This window comes from Camelus bactrianus, chromosome 36, assembly GCF_048773025.1.
Source record: "Camelus bactrianus isolate YW-2024 breed Bactrian camel chromosome 36, ASM4877302v1, whole genome shotgun sequence".
Classification (NCBI taxonomy): domain Eukaryota; kingdom Metazoa; phylum Chordata; class Mammalia; order Artiodactyla; family Camelidae; genus Camelus; species Camelus bactrianus.
Window position 1 is genome coordinate 1,556,652 of NC_133574.1, and position 12,041 is coordinate 1,568,692.

The window sequence follows — 12,041 nt, forward strand, 5'->3', positions numbered from 1 at the left end:
CAAACACACGACACCTGCTGGGGCGAGCCCAGGCGGGGGGCCGTGGGGCACGCTCTGGGGGGCCTCCATCCTTTGCCCGCGTTAGTTCAGCAGCAGACACGACTCCTCCATCCATGGTGACCGCTTCATTCCTCCCTGGGCAGGGCTGTGGTCCTGTCCCTGGCGTTGCTAAGGAGCTCCCACCTGCAGCTCAAATCCTGAGAGCATGGTGGCGCTTGGATGCCACACCCTCTCGTCCAAGAAACCAGAGGAATCGGTCCTTCTGAACCGTGTGTCATTAATCGTCTCAACAACCCCAAAGGGGAGTATTGTTACTGCCATTTCATCAAGTGTCCCAGGGGCAAGTGCCCCACCCAGGGCTGCAGACGAGTAACGGGGGCAGTGGTGCTGGACTTTCTGATTTTCATGCTGCCTCCCCCCTGGCCCCTGCGGCCGGGTGTCCGTGCCCACCTGCGCTGCCGGCCGCCCCTGAACCCCTGCCCTCGGGAGGCCTGAGGTGTCAGGGCCCACAGTCCCCAGCAGGGCCCCTGCCTGGGCTGGGAGGCGGCTCCTGCCACCCAGAGTGTGGTCGGGGTCCTGCCCGTTCATCACACGCAGGAGACGTTCCAGGTGGGAACATGGGGCCCCCACCTGGGCCAGTCCTGATGCCAATGGAAACAGGCAGATGGGGAGCAACCTGCAGCCCTCTCTGCACCCCAGGAAGAGCCCATCTTCCCCAGCTCCCCCAAACCCTGACAGGCGCCGAGCGGTCCCTGCGCACAGGGGCCCCCGGGGTAAGCCCCTCACCTCTGTGCTCTCAGCCTTCATGGCAGCTCTGCTAAGGAGCCAAATTATCCTCACGCTGAAGATGAGGAAGTGGGCTCGGGGAGCCGGGCGGCTGGTCTGAGCCAGACAGCTCGCAAGCGGCCTCACACGTAGCTCTGCGCTCTCAGAAGAGCAGACCCGTCCCCTCTGGCCTGCGGTCCCCCACGCCCGCGGCTTACAGGGAACCTAGCCACATGGACAACACAGCAGGATTTCAGCCTTTCTTCCAAGGCCGTGCGCCTCCCCCCTCTCCCTCCATCCTTCTCCAGGAATCCCTAAGAGCCCCAGGGAAACTTGAGGACCACACGTCTAAAGCACTGATGGAGTCCAATTCTCCTGGAGTCTCTCCCCAGACTCAGATGGAGAGTACGGAGCAAAACCTTCAGAAGAATCAGCCTCCTGAAGAAGACAGAGCAGGGGAATAACCCCCCCCCCCAGCTATTTATCCGAATTTGTGGACAATGAAGGGGGCTTTGTTATTATTTTAATTATTTCCTTCTAATTGGCTGTGCAGAGCAGTCCACCTGCCATGTGCCTGGGAGACACGGGAGAGGCTGCTGTGAAAGCCATGACTTCTTTCTTTTTTTTCTCTTTCAGAAACGTCCGGACACTCTTCCTCTTCCCTATGTCTTGATTGTACCAGGATGACCGCTGTCCGCGCCAGCTTTGACGCTGCAATTGTCCATTTTGGTTTTGGTTCAGTTTCAGAAGGAAAATGCTGATTTCACTGAGCAATCACCTGGAAAGTCCTAACTCTTGGAACCTTTAAGAGAAACAACATACCCTGGGCAGGGGGAGCCCTCATTTCGACCCCCTCCCACCTTCCCACCTGCAATGCACCTGCTTGTTCATAATACGGTTCCTCCTATTGGCACCGACTGTAGGCTCAGCCCTCATAACCGTCAGACCCAGTGTTTACGCCTGCCATGAGGGAGGGAGCTGCTGGCTGTCCTTCACAGCAGAGGACCAGAGGGGTCCGTCTGGTCTGCAGACACGTCTCTTCCCACCCGCCTCCCAGCCTCTGTGGGCTCCAGACGCACCAGGAACCAGCCTGGAAAGTCGTTTCCACTCGCTCTGTTATGTTGCTATTAACGGCTCCGAGGATGAGAGCTAAAAAAAAAAAAAATATCAGAAGTTTCTGATTCTTTGCTGGACTTGTGGCTTAGAGGGGACACCCACAAAGGCAGGGGACTTCGGTTGGCTCCTGTTTTCTCAAAAAGTTCCTACAGCCTGCCCCAGCGGCGCACAGCTGGATGCATGCCCGCCCGGCCGGCCAGAGCAAATCAGTCCAGCTGGAATCAACAGGCAAATCTCCTGTCCCCGGGGTCCCCAAACTGGAAGGACCCGGCCGTCAGGAGCTGGCTCCTCCGGTGGGTCTGTCTGGTCCCCCAGGCTCCCAGGACAAAGCAGTACTCACAGGCAGCCCGAGGTGCTGGATTCTGTCTCCTCTCCTTCTCCCCTCGGCGACAGTTAAAAGGCACAGAGGATGAGAGCCATTTATGTAGACAGTGTCCGCCTCCCCAAAGCCAATCAGAGCGGCTCGCTCTGCCGACTTCCCTGGCAGCGTCTCCCACCTCCCGCCCTCCTGCTCCCCACCCCACAGGACGTGGGGGGTGGGGGCAGAGCAGGACAGGGTCCGCAGGGCCTGCGGGGCGGGGGTGCGAGCGGACCAAGAAAGGGGGCCCTGTGTCCCAGGGCCCTGTGCGGGGCCCAGGCTGGGGCCGGATCTCCTGGGGACTCTCCGGACCGCCTCTGGGCAGCCACAGGCTCCCTGGCTCTCTCAAGGGGCAAAGACGGGCCCTGCCCTGCGCAGCGCTAGGCTGGGCGGGGAACACTACACCTGCTCCTTTTTCCCTCCCTAGGGTGAGGGGGCGGCAAGGACCCGCGGTGCAGGGGGGCTGACCTGGGGACCCGCGGTGCATGGGGCTGACCTGGGGACCCGCGGTGCAGGGGGGCTGACCTGCTGGATAGGAGGCTCTCGGGGTCCAGCCCCTTAACCCAGATCAGAGAGAGAAGCAGAGGCAGGTAAGGACATGAACCCAGGCTCCTCTGATTCCAAGTCTTGCTCTTTGACCCCTGAAGTCTGCCAGCATTCAAAACGCGGGCTTCCTCAGAAGCCCTGATCAGTGCCTCCTGGGGCAGGTGCCTGTCTCCCTTCAGGTGAGCGTAGAGCCGAGAACCTGCAAAGGGGGGCCTAGGCGGGCTCCCCTGAGGCCCGGAGCAGCACGCGGGTTCCTCTGCTCCTGCCACACTCCCGCACACCCCCGCAAACATCCATGCACACACACACACGCCGCACACACACGTGCACACACCACGCACAGGCACCGTGTCTATGTGCATGCACAGATCCACGCACACATACATGTGCACACACCATCATAAATTTATACGTGTACACACACACACACACACACACACACAATGCACTTCCAGGGCCTGGGGAGAAGTCAGGAGCTGGGGACCCCCCAGAGAGAGCCATTCACCCCGGGCTTAATTAAGCGGCATCTGTTGAAAGGAGCATCTGCCCTCTTGGGCAGAGCTGGCCAGGGGCCAAGGCCTCCAGGAGCTGGGGTTGCGCTGGGGCAAGTGGGCGGGGCCCGGGCAGGTGGGCGGGGCCGGCAGGGACCCGGGCTGGCGGATGGGGACTGGGGAGGTGGGCGGGGGCCCAGGCAGATGGGCGGGGACCGGACAGGAGGGCGGGACCGGGGCGGGGACCGGGGCGGGGCCGGCAGGGACGGAAGGGGTGGGGTGGGCAGCGCGCAGCTCCCTCGCTCCCTCCCTCCCTCCGCGCCGCTGGCCGCTGCCCGCGGGCCGGTGCTGGGATCGGGGCTGTTTGCAGGGGGTGGGGCCGCGCTCCGAAGCACCTCGCAGGGGAGCCGCCCGAGGGCCGCTCACCCCCCAGCGCTGCGCAGACAGCAGGGAAGGGAGGGCGGCACGCTGGACGCGACTGGCCGGGAGCGTGCGGGCCGGGCGGGGTGACTGGGCGCAGGGCTCCAGCCGGACGCCTTGCCCCTCTGCGCGGGGGGGCCCGTCTCCCAGCACCCGGCCCGGCCCGGCCCGGCCCGGCCCGGCCCGGCCCGGCGGCGGCGCAGACCCCTGGTTAACCCTGCATGATACGCGGAGGCTACGCACACACGGGGCTGCAGGTGTGATGGGGGGCTGACACCCCTCTGGGCGAGGGGGCCCTGAGAATGAAATCTAACAGTTCAGAAAGAGTTACTGTGATCTAGTCAGCATTTACGCAGGTCCCATTACAGGCATGTTTACAGAGGATCATTCAGTCCCTCACAACCACCGTCACAAGGCAGGTATTGTCATCCCCAATGTACAGACGAGGAAGCAGAGGCCCAGAGAGGTTAGGAAGTTAGCCCAAGGTCACACAGCTAGCTGGCTCTCATTCAGAGCACTGCCCGGTGTACTTGCTGTGTGGTATTACAGGATGGGAGGCAGATCACGAAAGAATAAATGGAGAGAAATCCAGGGTTAATTATGACCAGAGCTGCAAAGCAAAGTCTGTGAAGAGGGCACAGCCCAGAGAGGAGGCTCGCAGCTCTGGACCTGACTGCACTTGGAGGGGACGTCAAGGCACTGACGGGTTTGGGGCAGAGCACTGACATGCCTGAGTGTTAAAAGTCACTCCAGCTGTTGCTTGGAGAATAAAATGCAGGGGAGAAAATAGACAGACTTCAGAATTACGAAAGAGATGGGGAAAAAATAATAAAGAGGTAGAAACAAAATGCTGTGAAGTGGTCTTTTGAAGATGCAGCTCAGGGCTAAGACATCCAGCTGCAGCTTGGGCTCGAGCCTGCCTTCCTGACCTGCTATAACGTGGGCTGCCTGCTTCCCCGTCCTCAGGAGCAGGACGATAGGAACGGACCTAAGGAAACCTTACAAAAGATGTGCAACACTTTCATGGAGAAACTTTGAAAGCTTACGGGAGGACATCATAGGAGACCCAAATAAATGGAAATAAATGCTCGTCCGTAGGTAAGAACACTACATACTGTAAATAGTTCCATTTTCCTCAAATTGATTAACAAATTCAATACTGCTTCCATCAAAATCCCCATTGAGGGGTGAGGGTGTATAGCTCAGTGGCAGGGTGCATGCTTGGTGTGCACGAGGTCCTGGGTTCAAGCCCCACTGGCTCCGTTAAGGGGAAAAAGTAAAAAATAAAATAAAATAAATTTTAAAAAACTCCATATACAGAGAAAGAAACAGGAGCCCAGGGGATGCGGTGCCCCAAACCGCATTGGTGGCAAACTTGACTGTTTGCGGAATCCACACCTGTCCTGTGCTTGCCTCTGAGACGATCCCCAGCTCCTGCCTCATCACACACGAGTGAGAGTGAGTGAGTGTGTGTGCACACACCAGAGCCCGCAGCGCCTGCAGCCTGACAGACGGCATTTGGCTTCTAAAGGTCTCCAGTCCCCATGTGAGTTTTGACCTTTGCGCCAGCATCCAGCCCTGCAGCAGGCAAGTCAGGGTACAGGGGCTGCCATTACCAACAATCACGACCTGATTAAGAATAAAACCGGGACTTACTTGCTGGGAGTTCCAGCTCCTCTGGGCCTCGGCTCCTTTCCAGGACTGAGGAGAGCGGGGCCAAGCAGGGGGAGGCGTTGCTTTAATCAAGTCACTCTCAGGGCTTCACATCTGTGCGTTTCCCTGAGCTCGCATGTTCAGCCTCACAAGCTGGTTAAACATTAATTTCTTTGGTGACAAAGGTCGGGAAATCTTGAGAAACCTAGAGGGAGCCACTCATCACTGGGGAGCCTGGGAAATCTCGTTCTTGACAGCTTGTATGTTTCAGTCCAAACCCTGGCAGCATGAATTTTTCTTACTACCATCTGTACCCCCCAACAGCCCCAATTGCAGTTTTTCAGCCCCAGTGGGTCATCTGGTGAACTCCAGCCTGCACCGTGGGAAGCCTGCCTTGCAGACATTCTCCTGCCCCTCCAGGGAGCCCCCAGGCAGAGCCTGCAGGTCCCAGCCCCTCCACCCCTGCCCCTCGACCCCTGGAAGTGCTAGTGAGGATGCATGGGACCATCCTGTGCATGGGATCCGGACAAATGTGTAGAGAACACAAAGTAGACTGAATTTTATCTGAGCGTAAAGCGAGGCTGGGGGCGATGAGGGGAACTTGCCCCGGGGGAGTCCGCAGGGAGGTGGGGAGCTGGAGGTCCCGCTAAACCTGCTCCGAGCTTGGGGCCAGCAGGTGCAGAGAGCAGAGTGGGCGGGAGGCTGTGTCCGGGCAGTTCATTAAAGGACCGGCTGCAAGGCGGGGAGAACAGGGTGGTTGTGACCAGAGGGATTTGTCACCAGCGTGATGTGGGGACCGGTTCTCTGTGTTCTGCCCCGGGGCAGGGGTAGCCCAGGGCTGGAGGAAGGGTAACTGGAACTCACTGTCAGTGCTGGAACCCGGGACAAGGAGAGTGTCATTGAGGACATGCAGACCTCCACAGGAGCCACCGGAGGAACGAAAGGAGAGGAGGGATGGGGGAGTCAGCTCCACGGTGACACCTACTTTGGTGGAACAGCATTTGTGAGGTCAGAAAGCATGGGGTGGATTCCAGGTCTGGAAAGAAGGCCAGCCTCCCAGGACCACACAAAGCAGGGGACATGTTACATCATCTGTATCCCCTCCAGCTACATTGGGGCCATCGAAAGGGTCCGAGAAAACTTTGCCCTTAATTTACCAATGCTTTAATCACGACCACGCTGGCTCTTGTGTGCGAAACAGACCAGAGGGTAACGAGAATAAAATTATCTTCATTCTCTTGGTTTGGAGGAAACCATGGAACATGGTGAGAGTTCAGGATGGGAGATGAGACGAGGAAGAGTCGTAGGATTTCGGATGTGTGTGTGCACGCACATCTGTGTGCATCTGCATGCATGCACTGTGTGTGCAGTGTACGTGCACGTGTGAGTGTATGGGTGCGTATGCGTGTATGTGCATGTGCACACATGCATCATGTGCACTGTGCCGGGTGCATTGTGTGCATGCATGTGTGCGTGCGCACGTGCATGTATTGTGGGTGCGCTGTATGTGCATGCACATACATGTGCGTGCATGTGTGCGTGTATGGTGTGTGTACATGTGTGCATGTGGGTATTAGGAGGTTTCTGGGCAGAGGAGGGCTTGGGAGTCTGGATGATCCCCACGCTGTGGACATCCACAGCCCTCCCCACGTACGCCCTACACACACATACACACAGCAGCCCCGCCATCAGTACCCCGACCCGCACGCACCTCTCACGAGGTGCAGAGAGTGGCCAGTTCTTTCTGCTCTTCCTCTCAGGGCAGCCTACCTTTGAGGGGGTGAGCTCCCCAAAACCGAGGCCTCAGGTTCTGAAAACAAGTGACAATTGTCTCACTGCAGTGTGAGGACAGGTCATCGGGCTTGACACGTGAACTCTGATGAGTTTCCACAGGTGTCTGCTACACCCGCGTGAGACCTGATGACCTGTGAGGCACTTGGGGGTTTCTGATCTTGTGCCAGAGCTGTGGGGGGACAAGGCGGGAGACTGTCCCAGCACCAGCACGGACGCACATCACACATCACCCACCAATCGCCTTTATAAACTAGTTTTTAGCCAAGTCGGAAGTGCATCGTTAGAACATCCCACGTCATTTCCCAATGTTCTTAGTGGCCGACGAGCCGGAGGGTTTTAAAACACAGAAACAGGCATTGCAAGCAACAGACGATGGACAACACTGTGTTCGTGTTTATTTCTAATTACAAGAAACAGAACATCAGTCCCTTATTTTTACAAAAATACCTGAACGTTTACAATTAGGGTCACAAGCCCAGGAGCTGTATGTACAGAAAGCACGTGGAACAAAGCTTTTGTCTCTGAAATGAACACCTTCCACGTCCCCTGAAAATGTTCACGCGTCACGGCGACATCGCAGCCTTCGGGGAGCAGGCCCGCCCTGCCCAGGTGCGCCCGCCGGTCGAACCATCAGGTAGTAAGTGCAGAAGAAAGAAGACAAAACGTCTACACTGAGGCACAAGTGTTTTCGAGGTTTAGAAAACAGAAGAACGTTCTGGAACGCTAACGCAGAAGGTAACAGACCTCCCCTCTTTCACACTAACACCCAAAGCATTTGGTGTTTTGTTTTATTTTATTTTATTTTATTTTTTTCCCTTGTGGATTCCATCCAGCTTAACTACGTGGAGGTTCCATTTAGGGAAGAAAATTGCAGGCAGAGATTAAGAAGTCGGCAGGCTCCGAAACGACCCTGAGCTGTCCCGTTTACATTCATGTGACTTAAATACAAAAATAAAAGTCGAATGTCCTTTGGCCCCCAGCCGGCCAGGCTGGACGCCCGCCTCTTGGGGCTGTGGGAGGCTCACCCTCTCTGGCGGCTCACTGAGGTCAGGAAGGTACAGAGACCACATCTGACCAGCACACACAGAACCGTGCACCTGTCAAGCTTTTGTTCTCCTTTTTAAATAAAATGGGGTTATTTATAAATATGAAATATTGGAGATATTAGCCGTTTAATGATGGGGTACGGAGTGACTGTCATCTCATGGGTGGAGACTTGTCCATGTAAACAGAAATAAAAGAAATGCTAGATGTGTTTGTTTCTTGTTTTTTTGTTTTTTGTTTTTTAAAAGTTTTTACATCCAACCGGTAAAGAGAAAAATGCCTAACAGAGGAATGAGCGCGTCAGTCCCTGGAGTGACGTTTGCGGGAAGCAGACTGCCGGGTCTGCCTTGAGAATCACCCAACGGTCAACGGCGGGAAGGATGGACAGGCTTCAAAAGCAAAAAAAACATGTCCTACTAAAAAAAAAAAGTCTTCATTTCTATAAGCAGACATTGCATGGAAGACAACTGGAGTGTGTCCTGTCAACTGAAATGCAGCGTCCCTGTATCCCGGACCGCGTACAGCTGGGATGCACCACCGTGTCCCGGACCACCTGTGCCCCTCGGGCAGTGCGCTGGCGGGTGGGGTCCAGGCGGTCCACGGGCTGGCGCAATCTGGAGCGGCCAGTCTCGTGTGGTGACTGTGATCTGGGGCCAGGAGAGACTCTTTCCCCAAGTAGTCTGTGTGCCCTCGCATGGGAAAACTCGGCTAAGGGGACAGGGCGGGGGGACGGGGACAAGCCAAGCCGCCATCTGACCCAGCTCCTGGAGCAGGAGACGGTGTCATGTTGATAAAACCTGTCAATGGCCACCACCGCCGTGAGGGACTTCTGACCACAGGCCAGTGGAGGGGCCACCCGCCTCCTCCAGTCACTGACGCGTGGAGGTCTCAGTAAGACAGAGGCCGCCAAGCAAAGACCTTTTCAATACAGGGCTAAATCGATCTGCCCTTTCCAGTGTTTCCATCTCTGTCACCATGGAAACCCCCTGGAGACCAGAGCGGGTACCAATTCCTTTTAGATCCTTTAATCCCCCGAGAGAGGGAGGACCGCCGTGAAAGGCCGGCACCACCAAAGAGCAGCCTGGAAAGCCTGCAGGTGGGCCAGACGGCCAGCATCCACTGTGGGTGGGCACCAGCTGTGTCTCAAGGAGGCTGTGGCTATAGGTGTGGCCCTGCTGTGTCGTGGGACAGCGAGTTTTCCAAAGAAAACCAGTGTCCTGTACCGCAGAGGACATGCCACGTGGACAGCATGAGTTGGGGGGCAGCCACACAGAACAGGGGTCGACAGAGCGTGCCGCCTGGCCAGGCACACAGAGCTTGCCAAATGTCTACCACAGGGGACACCTTTTATCTCAAAAAAGCTTTCAAGTATCCGGGGAAGGGCCAGGGTGCTCTGTTATCTGGGAGCTGAATCCCCTACGGTCGCCTGCAGACAGCGGGCACCACCCCCTGCAAACACAGTCGGCCTCCCGCGTCTGCCCGTCTGGAACGGCCAGGCTTTGCACCTTGCGCGCACTGACACGCTGCCTCCCTCCTGCCGGGAGCCGAATACAATACTGAGAACAAAGGAGTGCAAAAAAGGGATCAATACAAAAAAAGTAAACATATCAGTTTTAATCGTCAAGATTATTCCAGGGCAAGAGTTCAGGTCCAATCACTTGTCTCCGTGTCGCGCGCCTCCGAGGCCCGGCCACGACGGTCGATCCAGCTTCTCGAACCTGCGCTCACTCTCACGCCCTCCCCGGGGAGGCTGGCGCGGAGGGAGGCGACCCGGCCGGGTCTGCAGCAGCAACTCATTGCCAAGTCCAACCAGCTCGTCCGCCGTGGTCGGCCGGCACCGAACGAACAGATCTGGCTCCGAGTCCCCGGAGCGCAGACAGGCGTGTGTCCGGAACAACGCGCAGACCTCTCCGGTCCAGTGTCAGCTTCCTCCCGCCTTCGGCCAAGAGGAGATCTGAGGTCATAAGGCCACTCGGATGCAGTGGTGTTTCAGCTTGCAAGGCAGGACTCCTCTGTTCAGCTGGTAAAAGTCCACGAGCTGGATCAGGTCGGAAAACCTGGTCTTCCCCTCGTCCAGGCTGAAGAACAGCTTCCCGTCCTCCTCGCACTGCGGAGACAAGAGCACCCTCCGGGTCAGAGGCCACACTGGGCACCACACGGGCCGGCGGCCGGGATTCGTGCCGCCCGCTCGTGGAGGGGGGTTCTCAGGGACACACAGGGGATCGGCCCGCTGAGCTAGGAAACGTCAGGGCGGGAGGCCGGGGAGCCAGGGCTTTGTGCCGGGCGCGGCCAAGTGACCGAGGGTCCCAGACAGCCGGCTCCCCTGTTCCTGGGGGGAGTGTGGACAAAAGGGTGTCTAGCTCCTCCCAGCTCACCCCACTCATGAGGATGAGGCTGGCCAGTCAGTCTGTGAGGATCCAGCGAACGCAGCCCACCCCTGGAGGAGGGTGAGGTTGACCATTAACCGTAGTGTCCAGGAAAGTGGCACATCCCATGCAGGAGGGTGACGTTGACCAGTTAACCACAGTGTCCAGGAAAGTGGCACACCCCGTGCAGGAGGCTGAGGTTGACTAGTTAACCATAGTGTCCACGCACCCAGCACACCCCGTGCAGGAGGCTGAGGTTGACTAGTTAACCATAGTGTCCAGGCACCCGGCGCACCCCGTGGAGGAGGCTGAGGTTGACTAGTTAACCATAGAGTCCAGGCACCCAGCACACCCCGTGGAGGAGGCTGAGGTTGACTAGTTAACCATAGTGTCCAGGCACCCGGCGCACCCCGTGCAGGAGGCTGAGGTTGACCAGTTAACCATAGTGTCCAGGCACCCAGCACACCCCGTGCAGGAGGCTGAGGTTGACCAGTTAACCACAGTGTCCAGGCACCTGGCGCACCCCGTGGAGGAGGCTGAGGTTGACTAGTTAACCATAGTGCCCAGGCACCCAGCACACCCCGTGCAGGAGGCTGAGGTTGACTAGTTAACCATACTGCCCAGGCACCCAGCACACCCCGTGCAGGAGGCTGAGGTTGACTAGTTAACCATAGAGTCCAGGCACCCGGCACACCCCGTGCAGGAGGCTGAGGTTGACTAGGTAACCATAGTGTCGAGGCACCCAGCACACCCCGTGCAGGAGGCTGAGGTTGACTAGGTAACCATAGTGTCGAGGCACCCAGCACACCCCGTGCAGGAGGCTGAGGTTGACTAGTTAACCATAGTGCCCAGGCACCCAGCACACCCCATGCAGGAGGCTGAGGTTGACTAGTTAACCATAGTGTCCAGGCACCCAGCACACCCCGTGCAGGAGGCTGAGGTTGACCAGTTAACCACAGTGTCCAGGCACCCGGCACACCCCGTGCAGGAGGCTGAGGTTGACTAGTTAACCATAGTGCCCAGGCACCCGGCACACCCCGTGCAGGAGGCTGAGGTTGACTAGTTAACCATAGTGTCCAGGCACCCAGCACACCCCGTGCAGGAGGCTGAGTTTGACTAGTTAACCACAGTGTCCAGGCACCTGGCGCACCCCGTGGAGGAGGCTGAGGTTGACTAGTTAACCATAGTGCCCAGGCACCCGGCACACCCCGTGCAGGAGGCTGAGGTTGACTAGTTAACCGTAGTACCCAGGCACCCAGCACACCCCATGCAGGAGGCTGAGGTTGACTAGTTAACCATAGTGTCCAGGCACCCAGCACACCCCGTGCAGGAGGCTGAGGTTGACTAGTTAACCATAGAGTCCAGGCACCCAGCACACCCCGTGCAGGAGGCTGAGGTTGACTAGTTAACCATAGAGTCCAGGCACCCAGCACACCCCTTGCAGGAGGCTGAGGTTGACTAGTTAACCATAGTGCCCAGGCACCCGGC

The 12,041-nt window shown here is 57.7% G+C and overlaps 2 protein-coding genes across 17 annotated transcripts in view; both read right to left on the minus strand.

The window, feature by feature from the left end:
• The window catches only part of DDC (dopa decarboxylase), a 45,414-nt gene extending 39,904 nt beyond the window's left edge, over window positions 1-5,510 (minus strand). For 2 of the 10 annotated variants that reach the window (XR_012504318.1, XM_074358561.1), the window contains exon 1: window positions 2,222-3,109. Coding sequence is in view for 7 of the 10 variants with exons in the window: in XM_074358561.1 (XP_074214662.1) it covers window positions 2,222-2,726 (505 nt within the window). In the remaining 3 variants the exon portion in view is untranslated. Of the gene's footprint in view, window positions 1-1,844; window positions 1,915-2,221; window positions 3,204-5,352 lie in introns of those variants that run through there. The other 8 variants (XM_074358564.1, XM_074358563.1, XM_074358559.1 and 5 more) reach the window with 8 other exon arrangements.
• A 4,276-nt stretch (window positions 5,511-9,786) lies between these two features.
• The window catches only part of GRB10 (growth factor receptor bound protein 10), a 112,026-nt gene continuing 109,771 nt past the window's right edge, over window positions 9,787-12,041 (minus strand). For all 7 annotated transcript variants that reach the window (XM_074358594.1, XM_074358593.1, XM_074358588.1 and 4 more), the window contains one exon: window positions 9,787-10,294. In XM_074358594.1, the coding sequence (XP_074214695.1) occupies window positions 10,148-10,294 (147 nt within the window). In that variant the 3' untranslated portion in view covers window positions 9,787-10,147. The remainder of the gene's footprint in view (window positions 10,295-12,041) is intronic.